The following is a 22,858-nucleotide window of genomic DNA, read 5'->3' as shown; positions in this document are numbered from 1 at the left end:
AATGTCACAATTAGATCAGTTTATTATGGAAGACGTCGCTAGATACTGCCCCCGTGAATTTATGGAATATCATAAATGTGTGTCTTCAAACCGTGATGATTTACAACAGTGTGCTTTTAGACAGAAGGATCTTTCAAGCTGCATTCAAAATAAAGTGCCTAGTGTGAAAAGGGTAATGGAAAAATGTGGATCCTTGATGCAAAACTACGAGAAATGCGTTAGAGATAACATGGATACCCGTTCTGTTAACAACTGTGTGCCGCTACTGGAGCAGATGAGATCGTGTGCATCGGAACATGCCCTACAAGGTACAAGGCCTATCAATGAGATGGTTAAAGACTAATATAAATCCGTTTTTTTTTCTTAAAATTCCTCCTCTACATAATAAAATTTAAAAAGCAAAAGAAGTACCTGACTTGTTACTAAATAGAGTCAATGGAGGTCACCAAATTCAAAACTTTCTGACAGTTTCAGTGAAGGTCTTACCTTGGATTTCGTGAATGGACAATTCCAACTCAGATGGCTTTCTGGAACCATCAGCAGCGGCAAGAGTACCTGCACCCCATGGGGAACCACCGTGAGGTTCTTCCAAGTTAGTCAATTCCTTGAAAGCATTAGCGTAACCCAATGGAACGTAGATGATACCATGGTGAGCCAAAACTGACAAGGAGTTAACAACAGTCATTTCGTTACCACCACCGGTACCGGTAGAGATGAAGACACCTGCAACCTTACCTTGCAAAGCACCTTTAACCCATAGACCACCGGTGTGGTCCCAGAAAGCTTTCCATTGAGCTGGGAAGTTACCAAATCTGGTTGGGATACCGAACAAAAAGGCGTTGTAGTTAACCAAGGTGTCAGCAGTGGCAATTGGGTAGTCTGGCTTTGGAGCACCTCCCATAGCCTTGACAACTTCTGGGGACAAAGTTTCAGGGACTTGGAAAATGTCAGCTTTACCACCAGCGGCTTCAACACCTCTCTTTTCAGCTTCAGCCAAAATAGCGGTGTGACCGTATAAAGAATAAATGATAATTGCAACGTTTGGAGCCATTGCTTTGTATTGTATGTTTATAGTTGTAGTAGTTGTACTATACTGTGTTAAAAAATGAATCTACAAATAACAAGACAAACGATTGTAATTCGAGTCAAGATCCCATCATCCTTATATATACCTTTTTGCTACTGTGTTGACAGAACGTTTACACGCCTTGCGTTAAACTGACAAATTTTTTACTAACAGAGACAGCAACGAATGACAAAGAAATAGAAGAATCATCGAAGGGCAGATACACTCCAAGAGAAAAACAAAGAATACACTCAAGTAATAAACTTACTAAGATAACTAATTAATTTGAACTGTTTTACGTGACAACCGCTTCTAATACAAGTAGTAATACAAGTAGTAATATACCCAAAATACGTACGACTAATGCATGTAGTAATACGCATCGTATTATTAAATATTACATACAAAATAAGGGAGAAACCGGAAAAAAAAAAAAAAAAAAAAAAGTAAAAAAAAGAGGGGCAAGCGAAAATTCGCAACATAGTCCGAGAGCAAAGCCCCTCGAGAAAAAAGCGTATACGGCTACTACATAGCCGGTAACTAGGAAACGTCTCTCCTTGTCTCAGGAATCACGAAAATAGCCGCCACGGTATTCGAGCCGCACTGCGGTTGTCTCGGCGACAGTGAAGTATCTGTTTAGATTAAATGCTTTGACAGAGTATGCAAACTGTTCGAGCATATTCTCCGAAAGTGTCCGTACTGAAACAAAAAGTTAAACAAGATTTACGTTGCGTCCCCACCTTGCCTTTTTTATCACTGAGAAGAAATATATAAAAATGTTATACAATAGCGTATGAACCCAACCGCATGAACGGAAATGGCTCTAATAAGCAATCCAAAGATGAAAAGGAAATGAATAAAAAAAAATAATGGTATTAATATTCCTCTGATTTGTCTGGGGTACCCTTTTCAGCGGGCTCACTTACCTTTTCAGTAGGTTCACTGGTCCCTTCAGCGGGTTCACTCATCTTTTCACCGACATGTTCTTCACTTGGAGGTCTTTCAGCAGGTTTTTGAACAGGTCTCATAACTTTCTTTACCCTCTTTACCTTCTTTGTCTTTTTACCTGGTTGTTTGACACCCGGTCCCTTACTGGAATCCTTGGCGCCGCTCGAAGGTGGTGGTTTTGGTAGCGGTGCGGGTGGTCTTGAAACTGCATTTTCCGCTGGAGATGAATCTTGTCCATAATGATTAACGGTTTTGTTCAATCCTAACTTATCAAATCCAATGTAGGAAGCTACGGGAATAAACAGCACAGGTAAAAAACCCAAAAACAGCACATCCAAAATACCATAAAAGGCACCTTCAGAATCTGGTTGCATAACATTACCACCCTCAGAAAGTGCAAAACTTATCGGATAGAGGAACCAAAATAACATAACGATGTAAAAATAAATTCTAAAACACTTCAAAACGATGGGACTGATATTTCTGACTAAATTTCTAGTAGTGGTCATTACGCTAATGCAGGTAATGATACCTGCAGCAATTGCAATCACAAAGTACCCCCATTTGTAAGTAGTATGGACGACAGCGCCAAACAACATAACAACCACATAAATTTCGGTTAAACCAATGTTAAAGGCAATCTGCCATAGCGGGGTATTACCGAGCAAAGAGGCTTGTATAATTGGCCATGGGAATGCCATAAACCAACCAATGTAACGAGAGTAAAAAACTTGCCTCGTACCAAGGTGTCCATGTTCACTAGCCGTTGTCGCATGTTTATATTTCACTTTGACTGGAATCCACCCCAAATTCGATGCCAAAGTGAAATAGTTAAGCGCCATGAACATAACAGGTGCGAATCCGGTATAGTAGAAAAGACGCTCATTGGCGGGTTTTCTAAACATTAAAATTATAACCAACATGGCAAGCGCGGTAAAAATACAAAACGCCGCCCAAAACCAGGATGAACCATTTTTGGTGATGTGAATGTCCACATTGTATGGTTTATTGATTGTCACGGCTTGATTACCGCCCCTCTTATGAATATCAATAAACTGATTCATTTCTATATGCAAGTCTGCAAATCACTTGTCTCTTTCGGGTATCGTCAATAAGCGAGCGTACTACTTACGGGTCAGTTTTTGGAGGACTATATAGGAATGGTTGCCAGATTAATTAATGGATCATCCTCTCTCTTTGTTATATGAGTCCTGTAGCCATAGTATCCTTAAATACACACTCTAACAATATGTTGTTACAGAGTGCCTTTGTTTCGTATTAGCGCTTTAGCGCTTTAGCGCTTTGTCTGTGTCGTTGTCATGGCGATCTCGGGTAAACAGAAGCCGTGCGTTACATGGTCTTACTGCCGAAATCCCTCAGCATTAGGGGTGAGGCTGTCTGGAGGGAAGAATTGTGCCCCAAGCCTGTGGGGAAGGGCCTTGTCGCGAGGTGAGGGATTTAAAGGAGGGTGTTAAGCGAATACAACATAATACATAGAGACACACTCACAAGAACAATTGCTTGGCTAGCTAGGGTGATAGTCTACCGACCCATACATTAGCATTAGCACTAACGTACATATTACTGTTACCATTATTATGCAAGTGAGTAAACAAGACTACAGTAAAGTCGAACCGTTTGTTGCAGTTCCAGATGCAGTTCTAAGTGAAGGCATAGTGTACGTCTCCCCCGCTCGTACCCTTCTATGGGTCGACATTTACAGGGCCAAGGTGTACCGCAGAAGAATGGATACAGGCGTTACAGATGTTTTCCATGCAGATGGCAGCGGTTCTATCGGGGCCGTTTTCCCCATATTGAAGCGCAGCAGTAGTGATGGCAATGATACACAGGTGGAGGAGTTTCTGTTTGCCGCCAAGGAAGGGATAGCGCACGGACAGTTCGGCGGCTCATGGAAATATGTGGTCAAGTACAGCGAAAGCGGTCTTGACAGCGAAAGATTGAAGCGGTTAAGAAGCAATGACGGTAACGTGCATGGCGAAGACTTGTACATTGGATTGATTAATGACTTTGATCAAGAGACGACAGACGAAGGTGTCATATTTAAAATCAATTTAGTTTCGAAGAAGATTGACGTGTTTTGGCCACGCATTTCAATTCCTAACTCTCTCTACTGGGTGGGTGAGTATATGTTTGTTACGGATTCTATGAATTCATGCATTTGGAGAACAAAGCACGGATTTCAAGAAAGAGAAAAATTTATTGATGTTACACAGTACAGTACGGATCCAGAGGGAAATCTCCCAGAACCAGATGGAAGTTGTTTAAGTTCTAATGGTGAATTGTTGTTTGTTTCCATCTGGGGCCATTCTAAGGTGCAAGTTTTTTCTACGAAGGATGGAGCGCTATTGCAAGAAATTTTGCTTCCTGAGGAGACCCCGCGAGTTTCTTGCTGTGCTGTCGTTGGCTCGGATTTGTTTGTTACCACTGGCAGTGAACATTTAGGTACCAGCAAAGTCGGGCAACCTTCTAAGGGTGGCTGTTTGTACCGATTGAGCGACGTAATTCCTGAGAGTGACGAATTCAGTACTAGGGGCATCATATATAGGGATGACTAGGATTTACTCGAAAAAAGTATATACTACAAGCTATACTTGAAGGAAAACAAAGAACAACACTTTTTAACAACAACAAGAAAGAAGAACCATCTCAATTGACTTTTGTTCATCTTAAAAATGGCAATCGCTATAATTTTGTATTCGCTACATGAACATATAGCGGCTTTAGCAGAGATTGAGAAGGAAGGTGTTGAACTCAATGGCATTCAATGTGATATTTTTCAAGTTCCCGAAACTTTTGATGCTGATACCGTTAAGGAACTAGGTGGCAAGCCAACCAATTACCCTATTGCTAATAGAGAAGTACTAGAGAAATACGATGCGTTTTTACTAGGTATTCCAACTAGGTTTGGTAACATGCCAGCTCAATGGTCCGCATTTTGGGATGCCACTAACACACTATGGATTAAAGGCTCCTTACACGGTAAGTTAGCAGGTGTATTCGTTTGCACCGGCAGCGGTGGAGGCAATGAAAATACGATTGCAAGTGCTGTGACGACCCTTGTACACCACGGTATGATCTACGTGCCGCTGGGTTACTACAACGTTATGAAAAAATTGAGTAGGATGGACAAGGTTAAAGGTGGTGGCCCATGGGGTGCCGGTACCATTTCAGGTCCAGAGGGTGAAAGGGAACCGTCGTTGATTGAAAAGAAGATTGCAAGAGAACAAGGTAGAAAGTTTGGTAAGATCTACTGGAAGACTACTCATTGATTGGAAGGCAGTTTAAGAAAGTATGTATTCATACGTTAATAGTAAGTTTTATCACATTATGTTATTTTAGTTGGCATGTAAATCTCGGCGGGAGGGGAGGGATACTGCCCCTTTTTGGACAGGGAAACCAAAAACGGTTATTAGCTTTGTACCCGTTTGAACGACATCTCCTATTTGGAAGCTGATGATCACTCGCCATTACATTTCCCCATTGAGCGCACCGCTTGTATCTGCTGCTAAAAAAACAAACTTTTGCTACTTCTCGTCCCAGTACAGCGCGAATGTACCAAAAGAATGAGGTTCCCAACAGGGAAGGACGGAAAGAAGGACATACAATAGAGGTAACTAGGCCGCTCCATGTAGTAGTTCAGATTGTAACATAATTAAAGGCCAATCGGAACGATAGACACAGTACATTTCACCGATTGCTAGTGCGAAAATACCGAATCCGAGGCCGATCCAAAATCCGAATGCTTGCCAATCAAGATAGAATCCTAAATATATCGCCAGTGGCATTCCAAACACGTAATATGCTACTAAGTTTAGGTAACCACCTATGTTTTGACGACCTTGTGCTCTGAGGCATCCTGCTCCGAGCACGTTGTATGCGTCCCAGATTTGGTTGATGGCTATCACAGATATTAGCTTGGCGGCTCTCTGTATAACTGCAGGATCACTGGTGAATAACGAAGACACGAAATACCTTCCGCCGAGTAATCCTACTAGATTCAGCATACTCACTGCGGGTCCCATGTAGAACAATGTGGACCTTGTAGCGATTTGGCAATCGGGAATCTTTCCGCGGCCCACATGTGTGGAAATTCGGTTTGAAGCGGCAATGGAAACCGCGAATGGAATTTGGAAGGAAATGGACTGAACGGAAGTAGCTACAGCTTGCGAGGCCAATTCAGTAGTTTCGAATCTTGCCGCTAGCACTGTCAGGGACTCAAATGCCAAGAATTCAGCCTCTATCATAATAATTCCAGGAACTGCAAGTCTAATTAAGGGTTCCCATCCATGTATAACGGTTTTCCAATGAAATTCATGCCAACACTTACGATCACGCAGCATAGCGCATGCCATTAGGATTCCCATTAGAGTAAAGGTCAATGAAGACGCCAAGGGCGCTCCCAAGTAACCTAAAGGTGAATTCAAAATAAAGATGTAATTGGCAAGAATGCTGAATGGAAATCCAATTAAAAGAATCATTTGAGCCGTATGGAAATCACCTTGGGCCTGCATATATTTTTTCCCACATTCAAATACAATGTAGCCAGGAATACATCCAACCATACATTTCAAATACTGTGATGAGATGTTAATCAATTCGGCGTCTTTGGCTACCAAGTTCAGCAGCGGTTTCGAAAAAATCCACACAAAACTGATAGGAATAGATACTATGGTGCTAATGATTATACATCTTTGGAAATACAACCCTACAAGAGTGTAGTTCCCAGCTCCATATGCCTGGGGGCACAGTGTATCAAGGCATGTGGCTAAACCGAGGAAAACCACTGCAGTAGCATTGAAGATAACATTAGCAAGCGTCACAGATCCCAACACGAGCGAACCTAACCTACCAACGAACAGCAGTGAAACGGAAGATATTAAATTTTGTAAAAGGAGAGTAAGGGCAAGCGGAAGTGATTTGCGCAAAATTTGGATAAATTCATCAAAATAAGTCGTGATCTTTGTGAAATCCTCTTCATTTTCTCCTAACTCATCACACGGACAAGCCCCATAACTCCCACCCGCTCTAATTAAACGGCTATCCTCTGTCTCGTTTTCAGCCTGTTGATGTACCATTTGGCAAACTTTCTGGTGAACCTCTTTGCAAGTGAATCTGGCTAAACATATTCTCTTACCATAGTTCACAGAGACTCTTTTATTAGGCCCTCTCTTCTCGAAGTATTTCACCGGTTTCGAGGTTAACTTCCCTCGGGGATGACTCAGTGAAAAAAAAAAAATAGTTTCAAAGGGAAGACTTTTTCCGAGCTGTAAATCACTGATTACGTATTGGTCGGCGGATTTTTTTCCGAGACATGAAATTTGTATTGTACTGGCGGCTCCTTATCAGCAAACACATATAAAAGTGAAGGAGATCTCTAGAACGGTAGAATGAGGACAATTAGCGAAGGATACTGTCGCTCAAAGGATGCGTTTGATCTACACGTTAACATTATCAGTCGCCACTTTGGGCCGTTTCGTTAGTGCCTCTGTTTTACCCCAGCACGGGTTTGAAGCCGAAGTCGACAATACATCACTAGTTGATCAACTTTATGGTGACTTGCTTATCTCTCGAGAAGGATTTGAGATGCAATCCTTGCATTCTAAGATCACTCCATCAGACGAAGATGATGAGGAGTTTAGAGCTCGTTGCGGATTTTATAACGAGAACCCAGTTCAATTGCCAAGCGACGGACTTGGTTCAGATTTAGTAATTTTTGCTGGTATAGTTTCGTTCGCACACTTACCAATTGCTCGCTGCTTTACACCCGGCGCTGAGGATTTTGATATTGCCATTGTGGGGGCACCCTACGATACTTCCACTTCTTTTAGACCAGGTGCACGCTTTGGTCCTAATGGCATTAGGCAGGGTTCTCGTCGGTTAGGTAGTGGTGTATCACCTGTAAGAGGTTTCCCCGGCTCTAAATTGCGTCAATTGGATCCATATAATGCCGGTTACAAATTAGTCGATTGCGGAGATGTACCCATGTCCCCATTCGACAACAGAGTAGCGTTAAACCAGCTGTATAGGGGTCAAAGAACTATCCATAAAAACAAAAGTGTCAAGGATCCTAGTCAACCACCAAAAATTATTACTCTCGGTGGTGATCATACCGTAACTTTGATGAATTTGAGGTCCGCTTATGAGCAATGGGGTCGTTTAGCGGTAATTCACTTCGATTCTCATATCGATTCATGGGATCCTAGAGTCTTGGGTGGTAACATTACGAAGTCTACAGCTCTAAATCATGGTACCTTTTTACATTATGCTCATGAAAAGGGTTATTTAGCACCTAACAATTCTATCCACGTTGGTATAAGAGCACCTTTTCTCGGACCCGATGATGAAAAGCACGATTTCGAATGTGGATTTGAAAAAATTGTTGCAAGGGATATTGACATTGTAGGTATCAAGGGCATAGTAGATCGTATCAAGCAGCATGTTACTGGATGGCCCGTGTATCTCACTCTAGATATCGACAGTATCGATATGGCGGTAGCACCGGGAACAGGTACTCCAGAACCAGGTGGATTTAGTGCTAGAGAAATTTTAACCATTTTGGATGGTTTAGAAGGTCTTAACATTGTTGGTGCTGATGTAGTAGAAGTAGCACCAGCTTACGATACTAATGGTGATATTACAAGCACCATAGCCGCCAGTGTAGTTGACTCCATACTGGGTCTAATGACAATAGATTAAGGGTAGAAAAACAAAACAAATTACAACTGTTTATATAAAACTTTATTTACCAGGTTAAAACGTCCTCGTCGACAAGTCTATAATTGCCCCCATCATTGCCGTACCAAACTTTTCTCAACCTATTGAGATTGTGTTCCGTTAGTTTGCGGAAACGACCACCGTTCAATTTATAGTAAGCTCTCACCAGATCTCTGGTGGGCTCATCCAAAGCATTGAAACCCGCAATGAGGACTGCAAAATTACTGTAACAAGTTCTTGAATTCTGCGGTGCTTCATCACTATCTAAGAATTTGAAAAAAGACATTATCTTCTTGACCACCTGTTGGATGGTTATTGATTCCTTCGGTATACCCAAGAGTTTCAGTAAAACCGTCAGTAAGACGGAAAGGACTTGTGTTTGATGTGAAATATCATACCAACTGATAGCAATTCTTTCACCACTTCTCAAAACTACTACATCAATGGCATTATCGTCAATGTGACTATTATCAGGATGTGATTGACTCTCCGGCGGTATAATACCGGATTTATCAATGAATTCATATTCTAACTGTTTGTCAATTTCCACCAAAATCTTTTGTGTATTAAAATAAGAGAGTGTTTGCTTAGTATCGGCTTCCGGTGTCCATTGTAGGTAATCCAAATTTTTGGGGAAGATCTCTTCTTCACCAACAAAATGTTCTTTTTCCTGATCTCTGATTGCATTCAAGGCTTTAATCACTTCTTTGATTACAAGATCAAAATCTTCTTTGTGACCCCTTAATAAGTTAAATTCATTTAGCGGCGTCATAATATTTAGAAATTTCAAAGAGTCAATGTATTGGAAATCTTGCGGGTTAAAAATCAAATCCATATCTTGCTCATCAGTTAGCGATCCCCCAAGCACTGTACTTATACTAGCAAATGTTTCCATCACTTTAAACCAACATTTGGCAACATTCATGACTTTAGAAGAATTCCCCGAATTAATTTTTTTAAAAAGATCAGTAACACCTTTCAAGTGTGATCTCCACTGTGAATTCATTGCGTTAATACAATCCCACGCCAACATAATAACTGTCAATGTTATTGGTTCAATCTTATGCATCACGTTAGACTCATTTTGAAATTGTTCCCCCAAAAGACTTAAACAGTGCGATAAATACGCACAGTAGTTTCTCTCATCCTCTAATTTATTTGAATTCCTGTGAGCTATAGAGGCCCCCACAGCAAGTGTAGCTGATAACAAATAAGACTCGTTACGGGCAAATGAAAGTATAATATCCCTTAGAGGATTTCCTTGATTTTGAAAAAACGGTGCTATGGAATCCAAACAATCATAAAAAAAAACTTCTAGGTATTTGTCATGAACTCCACCTAATTGAAAAGAACTCAACCTTGTGTTAAAAGTAATCACGTTGTTCACTAAAAATGAAATTGGTACACTATTCTCAGAAGCCTTAGACTGAGGCATCAATTCTGGAATATCGAGATCAGGTAAATGGAAATCTTTCAAGCCTTCATTTAAAGAAAAGGAATCATTCAACTTCATACTGACCATATCGTTCAAATTTTGAATCAACAAGTTCGCATCGTATCCATCCATGTTACTGGCACTAATCACATTCGGAAGCTCCAACACCTGCATGTTGTTGATCATATCTTTTTCCAATTTGTTGGTATTCGCGTCAGCGGCAGCAGCAGCAGCCACTGCCACAGCAGCAGGCGGTATGGAACCATTAGTCTTCGCCAAGCCTTTTTTATTATTACGATCGGTAGACTTAATTCTAGCTTCTCTTGGCTTTCTTTTTTTATTCTTTGCATTCAGAATGTAGACACATTCACGATTTAACCTTGCACATTGCCAGCATGTGGGTTTGGTTTCATCACACTTCATCCTTCTTCTCTTACACTCGGTACATCCATTCCTAGAATATTTCCTCTTCACCACTTTACCTTCACCGTCGGTAACAGTAGAAGAAACACTACCTGCAGTCTTCTGAGACCCCATATCTCCATTCGCGCTGGCTAGGGCCTCGGGTGTAGCCATCAACTTATCGTCGGATGGAGTCAATTCGATGCTACCAATTACTGGAGGTGCACTACCCTTCTTCGAAAATAAGTCAGGTGTAAACCTAGAAGGCCCAGTTAAAGAGAATCCGTTATCAAGCGATGCAGGCGATAAATAATTGGCGGAGGTTGACGACTGCAATGGTTTAACCTCGTCACTATTACTTTTATTAGTGCCAGGATCAGATGTGCCTAACATTGACGACATTGCAGGAACAATGAATGATCTACTACTAACCCTGCTACCGGTAAGTTGCCCCGATGACTCGCTAACTCAGATAATTATCTCTCGAGATTCTGAGGAATAATAACCACTGGAAATTCGATTGCTTATTGGAAAAATTCCTCTGGAATACTTAGAATTTTTTTTTTTTTTTTCTCAATCGTCACTTCAAGTGGATTCAATAATTAACATAAAAGCCTTACACCACATTCTCTGACTCCAAAAGTGTCAAGAGAATCTTCGAGCAGCTATAGTACTGGGTATCTGGCTTCTTAGAGACACTTATCCATAGATTACCATGCGTTGGTTCATGAATTTCTACCTGATTGACTATTTCTTGGATGTTCCGGTTCAATTTCTTGTAGCATCTGGCGACCCAAACCCAGGAATCACCATACGATGGGTTCGATCTAGTAGCTCTTTCAAACCATTTAATAGCGGTCTCATGCTGTAATTCTTTGTAGAAGGATATGCCGATTTCCACCAAAATTTCGCAGCTATTGTTTGTATTTTTCAGTGCATCCTGAAACACGGTTTTCTTGACGTTGGCTCTCTTTAATGGTAGGATGCGAATATTTTCAGCCCATAATGTTGCACTCTTCGAATGTTTCTGCAAGGATTGTTGAATGATGAACCTTGCCTGATCATAATTGCCTAATCTGGCCTCCATCTGAGCTCTTGCCAATGACAGCGTTTCATTAGCGGGATTCTTTAAGAGGGCAAGGTCAAAAATGGAACGAGCTTTAGCGGGCCGTTTAAGATCAATCTCTTCAATCCTAGCGAGAGAGATCCACAGAGGAATGCCCTGAGGCAACATTTTGGTCCCCCTCTCAAAAGCCATTTGTGATTCCTCGGTTTGACCCAGATCATAATGAATTTGACCCAGTTGAAGATAAAATTTTGGGCAATTCGGAAATTTGGGTATACAAGTTTCATTGAGCATTTTAATAGCGGCAGTATTTTGTCGACGAAACCTTAAGAAACTGATATATTTGTAATACAATTTCTCCAAATGTGGCACTTGACTATCTCTCAATCTTTCCATTGCCATTGCAAAGCTCTTCTGGGCGAGTTCAACTTGGTCGGTAAGACATAAGAATTTCAACTTTGCAAGCCATACTTCTAATGAATTAGGCAGGATATTTTGTGCTCTATCGAGTATTTCAAGTGATTTAGGGATATCATGACCGTTTTTCCAAATTTCTTTGGAATACATCAGAGACAACAGAGGATTCTGTTTCAAAATCCTAAAATTCTCACTTTCGTCAAATAGAAGTGTTTCAAAAGTATTATACAATTCGTCCATTTTATTCAGCTTCTCACAAAGCTTCTTCAACGACTGCCAGAAGCTGTATTTAGTTGGATTCGATTTGAGCAAAATCTTGAATCCCACTACCTTTACAATCGAATCAGATAGTTCTGACACCACACGAGACGCTTCATATTCATCTTGAAATTCGGACAGTGCCGCTTGTGTCAATGCATGAGCGGTTCTTAAACCGCCTTCTTTTACAAGTGATTGTGCTTCTTTTAAAAGTTGCAATAATGTAATCTCCAATCCATTCTCTTTTAACTGTTTAATCCCTTTACTTAACAGTTTCAAAATTCTTTCATCAGTAACTGCTTCACCTTTACTTTCCTCCACCTCGGCGGCTAAAATCCACACTTTCAATTCACGGGGCATGGCTTTTCTTGCAGCATTTAAAGTGTGTTTTGCCTCTTGGTAATTTTGTAAATGAACTAATGCACTACAAAGTTCAATGCTAGTCGGTATCAGTTCTACTGCTTTTTGTAAAATCCTTTGAGCTTCGAATTTGTCAGCGCTGTATTTGACAGCCAGTTTCCATAACTCTTCAGACAGTGGTAGTTCTTGGAGGGAACTTCTAACCACTCTATGCTTATTTAAAACTTCCCTTTCCAAGTCAACGGCTTTGATCCATAGCTGCAAAGATTGTGGATTAAATTTTATACCTTGGGCGGCTAATGTTTTACAACGTTGTGTATCTGCACTATTCAATCTGATATTTTCCAACCAAACATCTTCGTTTCTAGGGCATTCCAAACACCCCTGTTCAATAATATTTCTAGCCGTCTTTAATTTTCGAGCTTTCTCTTCCAATCTTGCTGCGGCAACCCAACCTTCAGGTTTTTTAGGATCAGCATTTCTATAGGATTGTAAAATAGTCCTCATCTTTTTGACATCTTCCTCATCTCCTCTTGGACCTGCTTCAAATGTCTCCAAGTCGTTTAGATACTTTTGGGCTTCATTCACAGAATTGGAATCTTCTTTTTCAAAGATATTAGAGTCCAACTGCCTACTAAGCATCTTTTCTCTTTCTTCAGTTAGCTTAGAAAGGTTAACATGTGGCATGAGTAAGGTGTCCGGAGCCGCATAAGTCTTTCTATTCAATTGTTCATCTAACCTTTCCCTTCTGCGTTTTCTTGTATAATCTCCAGCATCAGGTATATTTAACCACTGGTCCTCACTGACTGTAGCCAACGATCTCTTCAAATCTGCAAACTGATGCGGTATAGATTGCTGGTCCCCTTCACGTTTTTTGGACCTATTTCTTGAAGATAATTTTGAGTCTAAATCTGAAAAAACTTTATCAGCCTCTGAATCTTCATCCTGCTCCTTAGAATCACCGTCTACTGCTTTTACTGTATCCTGATTTTGCAATCTCTTGGGTACTTTGGCTGGTCCTTTCTTATCCCCTCTGGTAGAAAACCCTGTTGCACCACGACCTATACCAGGTATATAACCTGGTGGTGGTTGTTGTGACAAGAATGATGGCAGTTCCATGAAAAGTGTTCTCACCACTCTTTCAAGCTAATCTCTTTACCGTTAGCGATTAGCTCTTCTCATCTTAAGTTTCACGATATGCCGAGGATGTTCTTAAAATCTCATTTTCCAATTGAACTCTTGACAAAAATAGGGCATAAAAACTATAAAAGAATTCATTTAGCAATAATCTTGAAATATTTGACCTGCTTTAACCATAGATGTCTCTCATACTCATTTATCTGCTATTTCATTACAACACTAGTGCTTCCTAGAGGTAGAGTATCCAAATAGAATTCTTTTCTTCTATATTACTACTGAGGAGGGTTGGCCGAGTGGTCTAAGGCGGCAGACTTAAGATCTGTTGGACGGTTGTCCGCGCGAGTTCGAACCTCGCATCCTCCAGATTTTTTCGTTTTATTTTTTTTCTCAGTTTCTGGTAATGAATGTTGCATTTGTCCCCTGTCAGGATATATTGGCTTTATTATTACTTTTTGCTTATGTATGCATGTATGACTCTTAGTGCTAGTTTGGAACGCAGGAGTACCTGTTCCAGCAAGAGCGATTCGTAATAAGTTAAGGAAGTATACTTTCCCCGTAACCAAATCTTGATACCCTCAAATGTAACTTGCTCTTCTGAGCTCGTCGCTTAGATTTGGAAGTAATATACTTATTTTGCCTAGCCCAACCACTCACTTCGCCCAAAGTAGCTTTATATATCCGGAACGCTGTGTAAATCTCTTGAGATTTCTCATTACACTTGTTGTATCTCACACTGTCCAATTCTTCATGATCGTATTTCCTCCTCTAAAAGATTCTCCTTATTGATTTTAAGCGCCGAGGTTCTTGAGCAGTATGACTTCTAGATAATTTCCATTGAAGTTCTAGAACGTGTGTCGATGTTCTCTGCGTTTTTCTTGGTTTTCCATGCATATGTTTTTTGCAAGTATATTTTAGAAACCGCTTACTGAACTGGTGGAGGAATATTAGCCGCGTGCCCATTCAAAGACTAGTTCAATTGCAGACCGCTGAGTATCCTCATGGCTCTTAAGTGCTAGTTCCCATTGGCAGATCTGTATATATTTCTTTCTTGTTCAGAATATTCAGAATATTTCAGCTTGGCGGTTAGTATGCGTAAAACATACCAGGTGTACCTAACCTTTCATTCTAAAATATTGTTAACTGTCTTTGTGGGTGCATTCTTATACTTTCAGGTTTATTAAAAAAAAGGTAAAGGTTACTGATCTTGATACTCTCAGAAAGTGAAGAATTAGCATCAAATCAAATCTTCATGTTTAAACATTACTACTAAGAAGATCCAAAAGAGGCAATTAGCTAGTTCTCATTGGGATATTTTGAAAGCTAGAACGATATACTATAAAACCATTATTCTGAGGTTATTACTTCTACTCCTCAGGAGATTAAGGGCTACCCAAGAATATAGATACAATATCTAAGAGCAGGTTAGATCAATATAGTAAGGAATAGAAGTTTATCACTGTTGTCTTTGGACTGATATAGTATGTGATCTACAGAGAAAAGACAATTGTTTCTAATAGCGCGCTGAGCCTTTGTGCTATAGCTACGTTCAAGCTGGTTGGAACTTCTTAGACTAGTATTCATATAGGAAGAACAATAAGAAACATAACAGTCTAGTATTCTCTTGAATTAAATATTATCTCCTAAACAAATGGGCTCTTGTTATTGCACATTTACCATAATTGGTCCTCGGTTGATATAAATTGGCCAAATCTTCTTTGTCTTATAGTCGAAAACTGCTTTATCTGTTTTCAACAGTTTAATAACTCTCGGTGGCCAAGTTGGTTTAAGGCGCCAGACTGTAATGTGAAAAGTTATCTGGATATCGGGTGTTCGAATCACCCCCGGGAGATATTTTTTTTTCAACTTCTCACCGCTTCCCATCTCATCATATCAAGCAAAGTAGTACTTAAACAGTATGGAGTATACAAAACAGACGATCCTACGTTTACTAGTAAACCCAGCACTATGTCCAAAACATGGAGAGAAAGGTCTGCTAAAGTCCAAGTGAAAGAATCAGATTTGCCGTCATCTATACCACCTCAAACTGGGTTAGTGTTTAACATATGGTATAATAAATGGTCTCAAGGTCAAGGTGGTCAAAGTAGATTCGTAAGCCCCTTCAGATTAGATCCGAAACTACATTCTGGTAAAACGCTAGGTGATAAACAGGAAACACAATTCTTTTGCCTTTATTTTGCCAAGGGAATGTGCTGTCTAGGTAAAAAATGTCAGTATATGCACCATGTTCCAGAGAATGAAGATATGTTAAGATTAGCAGCTAAAACAGATGTTTTGGATTGTTTTGGTAGGGAAAAGTTTGCATTTTACAGAGATGATATGGCCGGTGTTGGTTCATTTAGAAAACATAATAAAACTCTTTATGTTGGTGGGATTAGTTCAGCTTTAGGTAACAGACCATTAAAATCAAACCAAATAGAAAATCGCATACGATTTCTCTTCTCAGAATTAGGTGAAATTGATAAATTACATTATTTGGAATCCAAGAATTGTGCATTTATTAAATTTAAAAGGCAGTGTAATGCAGAGTTTGCCAAAGAAGTGGTTGCCAATCAATCATTACTCATACCAAGTGATAGAGAATGGGAGGAAAGATTACAACTAACGGGCTTACAAGTGAAGTGGGCTCATGACGATCCAAATCCAAGAGCTAAGAGGGAGGAAGAAGAGGAAAAAAGACAGGAGACTTTAGATCTAATGGTTCATCTACTGGATAAAAGCAATGAAACCCAAGCTGCAGAGGAAGTCAAAAAAGGTGAAAATGAATCAGCCGAAGAAAAACATGGAAGGATTTTTAGCGGTGAAGTGTTGAATAAACTGCGAAAGAGGAAGACTAATTTCAAGAGTGAAAATGCAAAAGAGAAACGTCAAAAGACAGAAGAGCCGCAAAAGGCTTCTTTAGTCGACTATCCATCATCTTCATCAGAAGACGAATGAGTACATGGGACGTGGTAGGGCCTTTATAGAATTTGTAACAATAGTTTTTTTTTAATTGTGTTTTGTTAATGTTTAGTTTGCATCTCGCTACATTTTGTTTTTCGTCAAACGACGATGATCGTTATTCTTCATATCAATACAAAACTTCTTCAATACGCCTTTTACCTAATCTATATTTTTCCTTCAATCGAGGAGCAAAGTTGTTTGCACCAGTTGGATTATTCTCTTGCAGGTACTTGTACAACTCTTTTACCAATTCTGGATCTTCATCATCTAAAAATGTAATAGCGGTACCTTCATGACCAGCTCTACCAGTTCTACCAATTCTATGCACATAGTCTTCAAAAGTTTTAGAAAGTTGAAAATTTATTACCAGAGACACATCAGGTACGTCTAAACCTCTTGCTGCTACATTAGTAGCAATCATTATTTGCACTTTACCCTTTCTCAATAATTGCAAAGACTGTTCTCTTTGTTCTTGTGATTTGGATCCGTATAATACTGTAACCTTGTATTGAGTCTCTTTGTAAAATTTTTGTACAAGCCAATCTGCTGCTCTCTTGTAATTAATGAATATGATAATCGGTGCTCTATATTGTGGTAAAAATTCAACGATTCTCTGGAACCTCTGTTCTTCACTACCGATATGTTCAACAAGTTGTCGAATCATTGGTGTAGATCCTTGTGAGCCGCTGACCGTTACTCGTACTGGATTCTTCAAGTAGCCTGCTGCAATCTTTTCAGTACCTGGAGTCATCGAAGCGGTAAACATCATAGTTTGCCGCTTCTGGGTCAAATTTCCAAGGATCGAAGTGACCTGCTCTTCAAACCCCATATCAATCATTCTATCAGCTTCATCCAGTACTAATGTTTCCACTTTACCCAACGTCAATACATGATTTTCTAGACAATCAATTAAACGACCAGGCGTTGCAACTAGAATGTCAGTCCCTTGCGACACTTGTAAACTAATCTCTTCAATTGAATGACCACCTACAATAGACGCTACTTCACAGTTTTTACCCCACGCATCAATCAATTCTTCTGCTTCTTTTTCAATTTGTTGCGCTAGTTCTCTTGTAGGGGCCAAGATTAACGCTAGGGGCCCATCCATTTTCTTTAAAACCAATGGTCTAGATGGTAATTGGTCAATTTTCATCAATATCGGAATTAAAAATGCCAAAGTCTTACCTGAACCCGTTGACGCTATACCTAACAAATCTCTAAACTTCTTATTACAAACGTTCGGTACAGCAGCCCTTTGAATTGGTGTAGGTTCATGGTATTTCAAATTCTTAACAATTGCATCTGCCATTTGTTCATTCTTAAGTTCATACCACGATCTCAATGGATTTTCCACAGATCCACCTCTGATGGTAATACCAAAGTCTTCTTTAAAAATCCTCCAATCTCGGTCGGACATTTCCTGTCTGGTCTTTTCAGTCCAATGCTTTCCCATATAAAATTGTTCAATAGAATCCCTTGGTCTTTGCATTAAATCCTTCGCCCTAATACTAACTATCGGTTCGTAGTTTGACAGAGTATCTTCTTGTTCGTTCGTATCATAATTAAATTTAGGTCTACTAGTCTGCGAATACTCTTCATCTTCTTTTTGTATAACTTCAGATTCCTTATTCCTCGGTTTCACCACTGTAGGAATAATATCCTCCCTCTTTTGACTCTTATTTAAAAGTAACTGCTGTCTCTGAGCTTTAGTCAAGAATTTGGGCTTTTCCAACTCCTGTAATCCATTAGCAGATTTATCAGTGCCCGATAGCAACTGACTGATATCAGGGGGTCTAGCCATAGCTCTGAAATCATCCACTATTAAGGATATCTTTCATCTCTCCGACGTACCTCATCTCATCTCATCTCATCGGTTATACATGTTGAAATATCAAGCTGTCAGGGTAACACCAAGATACCGCAGGCACACAAAATAGGCTCTTCTGCCTCTGTGGTTGCCTGCTGCCCATTTGTACTACTAACTAGTCTCTTTGGTGACCTTACATTTTCAACATGGACAATTTGGCAAATTAGCCGCTGAAAATCGGTATTATCCTTTTCCGCCCTCATGGGTAGGCCGGGTAAATGGTCTCCAGTCGGAAGAAAGATTCTCAATTCCGGGAAAAGGTTATTTTCAAGAATCACTCTAGACGAAGTCCAAACTATGATTCATGTTGGGGTTAGGCATATAATCAAGAGCTGTACATAATATATCATATTTACAGCAACTAATGTGTTCCAGAGCATAGGAATACAGAAAGACGTTTTGAGGAGGACCAATAGCCGCTCCCATATTAATATTTATCAGCATTACATTCTACTCTCAGAATTTTTAATTTCTATCTGTCCCTTCTTCATATCATTCTCCCCATTACAGTTTGAACATGAACGCGGCAGAGTGTTCTATAGGGAGCAATCCCCTAGCACAATTCAATAAGCATACTCAACGTGATAGATCTCTCCAGCATGGGTCATCTATGTCTATGACACACGAACCATCACCTCAACAGTTTAAAAGCACTCAGAATGGTATGTCAGATGCCGCCAGATTTCATATGCAGAATTTTATGAATGACGGTAGTACGTCGAATCCACAGATGAGATTGGGTCAACAACCAATGGCTTTACGAAATGCGACTGGATCTTCTTCAAGTGTTAATATGACACCATCCGTAAGGGAATCGCCTGGCGCTCCCTTGCAACAGAATGCATGGTCACAGGAATTTCAATTCAAGGACGGTAGTTCTCAACAGTTACAACAACCAAGACAAACACAACAGCAACGAAATGGTCCAAGTTACAGTTATAGAGGTATGGGTATGCAGAACATGCCTATGGTCACGGGGCCTAGAATGATGATGGGTCCTTCCATGATGCATCCACAACAGCAACAACAACAACAGCAACAACAATCACATAATGTGGATCAACAAAAAAGTTGGGATGAACAATTCAAAGCATTAGAGAGCGAAGTAGCGGAAAACTTAAACCTTCAAGATGCTCAGACAGAGGAGACTCCAGTACAAGAAGCAACGCAAGAAAATGACATTGTAGGGGATCAGTACCAGAGTGAATTTCAACAAGTGTGGGATTCTTTACAAAAGGATGCAGATGATCTTTTAACAGAGGATTTAGCCGGTACACAAGAGTGGGAAAATGATTACCAAAGATTTCTGAACGGCAGAGTAAGTGGTAATTCGGAGTACAAATTCGAAGGGGAAAACCAATTTTTACACAACCCCAATGCATATGAAATTGGTTGTGTCCTTATGGAGAATGGTGCTAAACTTAGTGAAGCAGCTTTGGCATTCGAAGCAGCAGTACAAGAAGATCCCCAACATGTGGATGCCTGGTTGAAACTGGGTGAAGTACAAACTCAAAATGAAAAGGAGTTAAGCGGTATAAACGCGCTGGAACAGTGTTTAAAATTAGACCAACATAATGTGGAGGCAATGAAGTCTCTGGCTATTAGTTATATCAATGAAGGCTATGATGTGAGTGCATTCACAATGTTAAATCGTTGGGTGGAGGCCAAATATCCCGATTTGATTGAGAATACCGATGGGTCGGCAATAGATAATGAAACGGAAAGATACAAGTTAAATGTGAGCGTAAGGAACAGGTTTTTACAAATTGCCAATCGCTTACCGCAAGTGGATCCCGATGTGCAGTTGTGTCTAGGTCTTTTATTCTATGTGGATGATCAGTTCGACAAGACTATTGACTGTTTTAAAGCTGCGCTAAGTGTAAACTCTAATGATGAATTGATGTGGAATCGTCTCGGTGCCTCATTAGCCAACTCGAGTAGATCAGAAGAGGCAATTCAAGCTTATCACAGGGCTCTACAGCTGAAACCATCATTTGTAAGAGCTCGGTACAACTTGGCAGTCTCATCCATTAACATAGGTTGCTACAAGGAAGCTGCAGAACATTTACTTACGGCACTAAGTATGCACGAAGTCAGTGGCGGTGCAACGAATCCATCGATGACTGTGGACAGTAACAATATATTGGAGACACTAAAGAGAGCGTTTGTCGCTATGGACAGACGTGATCTACTAGAACGAGCAAAACCTGGCATGGATTTACAATCCTTTAGAAATGAATTCAATTTTTAATACTCATAAATACGTTCAGCGTAAATCCCATTGTCTAATGTTTATATTCCCGTCCATAATGATTGCCGAGGACTGTTGCACACATTTTCTTTTTTTTTTTTTTTAGCGTATTACGGGCATCGATCAATATAATGAATGGTCAACATTGATAAATAGAACACCTACCTGCAGAAACAGGAGAAATCATTGGATAGGAAGAAGCAGCATTGGTTGTTAGCTTTTTCTCTGGGGCTGCAATACGAAATTTCGTTAAAATGGGTCAATTCAGCCGATTCAAAAAACCACTGCTTGTATTTTTAACGGTAACATTTTTAATATTTTGGATACGTGATAATGGATCAAAAACATCAGCTGCTGACAGCAGATCTGATATTGCACAAGCTTTGAAAAACAATCAAAATGTTAAATATCCACCAAATTTACTAAACAGATATTTGTATGGTAATGGAGAAGGTGATGCAAGAGTTGATCCTACGCAATACATGTCTTGGTGGAATAAACTAGTTTACAAATTGACCAATTGGCGTCGTGAACCTAGAATTGTTATAATTTTAGCCGCAAATGAAGGTGGAGGTGTTTTAAAATGGAAGAACGAACAAGATTGGGCAATAGAAAGGCTTTCAATCAACAATAAAAAATCTTATGCTAAAAAGCATGGTTATGGATTAACTATCAAAGATCAGACCGTTGCAAAACGTTATTCTCATGAATATCGTGAAGGATGGCAAAAGGTTGATATATTAAGACAAGCAATGAGAGAATTTCCAAACGCGGAATGGTTTTGGTGGTTGGATTTGGATACCTTAATCATGGAACCAGAGTTTTCATTGGAAGAACATATTTTTGACCGTCTGAACAACGTAACTTCGCGTACTTTACAAGATTTCAACCCATTGAACATACCGCTCGATATCCCCTACGTCGATTACACTGAGGAATTGAATTTATTGATTACACAAGATTGTGGTGGGTTTAATTTGGGTTCATTTTTTATCAGAAATACCGAGTGGGCACACATGGTACTAGAACTTTGGTGGGATCCCGCTCTTTACGAACAAAAGCACATGTACTGGGAGCACAAGGAACAGGATGCATTGGAAGCCCTTTACGCTAATCAAGGCTGGATCAGGTCACGTGTCGGCTTCTTACCATTAAGATCAATAAATTCATTCCCACCAGGTGCTTGCTCAGAGTTTCAAGACGATAAGAGGTTCTTCTACGACGATAAGGAGAAGGATTTTATAGTTAATATGGCAGGTTGTAATTTTGGTAGGGATTGTTGGGATGAGATGCAACACTACACCCGTCTTTTGGAAGACAAGAATAGGAAATGGTTTTCAAGGTTGTTCCATTGATTTTCCTTTTTCTTTTGTTTCCCCTCGTAATTTACAATAAATAAGTTACATAATACTACCATAAATCACTATTACTCCCATATGTAGATAAACACGACGCCAATGCGTCATATTTACATGTAGCGCATCTGTGAATTCTTAGAAACACAGCTACGGGGCTAATAAGATGCAAGAAATTGAAAGAGAAAGGCCACGACTCTCCATAACTAGAACATCAAGAGCACCTAAGGCATCTAAAATGTATAGTGTGCCTTTGACATCAGAGTCCTCCAATTATCTACTGCTATCGCTAATGATTTGCCTTTTTATGCACTTCGTAAACGGCCCGAGTAACTTAAACCCCTAAGGAAAATTTTTTTACATTCTGACGATGGCCGAAAAACAAGACAAAAAACCGTAGAATCCCTCAAAAGTACAACACAGTGCAAAAGTAGAGGGATTCGAAACCACATTTGAACCGTTTCTTACGCGACTTCTTATTATTGGGATTTCGTGTTGTGAAAAACTAAATTAAATTAATTAACTAGTTTATTGTCAAACCGGCCCTTTTCTTCTTTTTGATCCCTATTGCGTTTTGAATACGCATTAACGCATACA

The 22,858-nt window shown here is 39.9% G+C and overlaps 13 protein-coding genes and 2 non-coding genes across 15 annotated transcripts; 9 read left to right on the top strand and 6 right to left on the bottom strand.

Moving 5' to 3' along the window:
• Position 1: 1 nt before the first annotated feature.
• Positions 2-343, top strand: MIX14 (Mix14p; the record flags this gene model as incomplete). Its single annotated transcript, XM_002494465.1, has 1 exon — positions 2-343. The coding sequence occupies one exon, from the start codon at positions 2-4 to the stop codon at positions 341-343; it is 342 nt and encodes a 113-aa protein (XP_002494510.1).
• A 108-nt stretch (positions 344-451) lies between these two features.
• Positions 452-1,051, bottom strand: ZYRO0A03190g (uncharacterized protein; the record flags this gene model as incomplete). Its single annotated transcript, XM_002494464.1, has 1 exon — positions 452-1,051. The coding sequence occupies one exon, from the start codon at positions 1,049-1,051 to the stop codon at positions 452-454; it is 600 nt and encodes a 199-aa protein (XP_002494509.1).
• Positions 1,052-1,941: 890 nt separating this feature from the next.
• ZYRO0A03168g (opsin family protein) lies at positions 1,942-3,078 on the bottom strand (the record flags this gene model as incomplete). Its single annotated transcript, XM_002494463.1, has 1 exon — positions 1,942-3,078. The coding sequence occupies one exon, from the start codon at positions 3,076-3,078 to the stop codon at positions 1,942-1,944; it is 1,137 nt and encodes a 378-aa protein (XP_002494508.1).
• A 534-nt stretch (positions 3,079-3,612) lies between these two features.
• On the top strand, positions 3,613-4,590 carry ZYRO0A03146g (regucalcin; the record flags this gene model as incomplete). The annotated part of the gene is made up of 1 exon (XM_002494462.1): positions 3,613-4,590. The coding sequence occupies one exon, from the start codon at positions 3,613-3,615 to the stop codon at positions 4,588-4,590; it is 978 nt and encodes a 325-aa protein (XP_002494507.1).
• Positions 4,591-4,707: 117 nt separating this feature from the next.
• ZYRO0A03124g (uncharacterized protein) lies at positions 4,708-5,304 on the top strand (the record flags this gene model as incomplete). The annotated part of the gene is made up of 1 exon (XM_002494461.1): positions 4,708-5,304. The coding sequence occupies one exon, from the start codon at positions 4,708-4,710 to the stop codon at positions 5,302-5,304; it is 597 nt and encodes a 198-aa protein (XP_002494506.1).
• A 345-nt stretch (positions 5,305-5,649) lies between these two features.
• ZYRO0A03102g (MATE family efflux transporter) lies at positions 5,650-7,110 on the bottom strand (the record flags this gene model as incomplete). The annotated part of the gene is made up of 1 exon (XM_002494460.1): positions 5,650-7,110. The coding sequence occupies one exon, from the start codon at positions 7,108-7,110 to the stop codon at positions 5,650-5,652; it is 1,461 nt and encodes a 486-aa protein (XP_002494505.1).
• A 349-nt stretch (positions 7,111-7,459) lies between these two features.
• On the top strand, positions 7,460-8,731 carry ZYRO0A03080g (agmatinase; the record flags this gene model as incomplete). Its single annotated transcript, XM_002494459.1, has 1 exon — positions 7,460-8,731. The coding sequence occupies one exon, from the start codon at positions 7,460-7,462 to the stop codon at positions 8,729-8,731; it is 1,272 nt and encodes a 423-aa protein (XP_002494504.1).
• A 46-nt stretch (positions 8,732-8,777) lies between these two features.
• Positions 8,778-10,988, bottom strand: LYS14 (Lys14p; the record flags this gene model as incomplete). The annotated part of the gene is made up of 1 exon (XM_002494458.1): positions 8,778-10,988. The coding sequence occupies one exon, from the start codon at positions 10,986-10,988 to the stop codon at positions 8,778-8,780; it is 2,211 nt and encodes a 736-aa protein (XP_002494503.1).
• Positions 10,989-11,202: 214 nt separating this feature from the next.
• On the bottom strand, positions 11,203-13,806 carry PRP6 (U4/U6-U5 snRNP complex subunit PRP6; the record flags this gene model as incomplete). Its single annotated transcript, XM_002494457.1, has 1 exon — positions 11,203-13,806. One exon carries the CDS (start codon positions 13,804-13,806, stop codon positions 11,203-11,205), a length of 2,604 nt encoding a protein of 867 aa, XP_002494502.1.
• Positions 13,807-14,106: 300 nt separating this feature from the next.
• ZYRO0A03014r lies at positions 14,107-14,190 on the top strand. The gene has a single exon. It is a non-coding gene; the product is annotated as a tRNA-Leu (tRNA).
• Positions 14,191-15,590: 1,400 nt separating this feature from the next.
• Positions 15,591-15,676, top strand: ZYRO0A02992r. Its single transcript is given in 2 exon segments — positions 15,591-15,629; positions 15,641-15,676. It is a non-coding gene; the product is annotated as a tRNA-Tyr (tRNA).
• Positions 15,677-15,792: 116 nt separating this feature from the next.
• Positions 15,793-16,782, top strand: CWC2 (active spliceosome conformation promoter CWC2; the record flags this gene model as incomplete). The annotated part of the gene is made up of 1 exon (XM_002494456.1): positions 15,793-16,782. The coding sequence occupies one exon, from the start codon at positions 15,793-15,795 to the stop codon at positions 16,780-16,782; it is 990 nt and encodes a 329-aa protein (XP_002494501.1).
• A 133-nt stretch (positions 16,783-16,915) lies between these two features.
• PRP28 (mRNA splicing protein PRP28) lies at positions 16,916-18,589 on the bottom strand (the record flags this gene model as incomplete). The annotated part of the gene is made up of 1 exon (XM_002494455.1): positions 16,916-18,589. The coding sequence occupies one exon, from the start codon at positions 18,587-18,589 to the stop codon at positions 16,916-16,918; it is 1,674 nt and encodes a 557-aa protein (XP_002494500.1).
• A 583-nt stretch (positions 18,590-19,172) lies between these two features.
• On the top strand, positions 19,173-20,906 carry PEX5 (Pex5p; the record flags this gene model as incomplete). The annotated part of the gene is made up of 1 exon (XM_002494454.1): positions 19,173-20,906. The coding sequence occupies one exon, from the start codon at positions 19,173-19,175 to the stop codon at positions 20,904-20,906; it is 1,734 nt and encodes a 577-aa protein (XP_002494499.1).
• A 254-nt stretch (positions 20,907-21,160) lies between these two features.
• MNN10 (alpha-1,6-mannosyltransferase) lies at positions 21,161-22,261 on the top strand (the record flags this gene model as incomplete). Its single annotated transcript, XM_002494453.1, has 1 exon — positions 21,161-22,261. One exon carries the CDS (start codon positions 21,161-21,163, stop codon positions 22,259-22,261), a length of 1,101 nt encoding a protein of 366 aa, XP_002494498.1.
• Positions 22,262-22,858: the final 597 nt, after the last annotated feature.

This window comes from Zygosaccharomyces rouxii (genome assembly GCF_000026365.1).
Source record: "Zygosaccharomyces rouxii strain CBS732 chromosome A complete sequence".
Lineage (NCBI taxonomy): Eukaryota > Fungi > Ascomycota > Saccharomycetes > Saccharomycetales > Saccharomycetaceae > Zygosaccharomyces > Zygosaccharomyces rouxii.
Note: the sequence above shows the minus strand (reverse complement) of the source record. Positions and strands in the feature narration are given on the sequence as shown.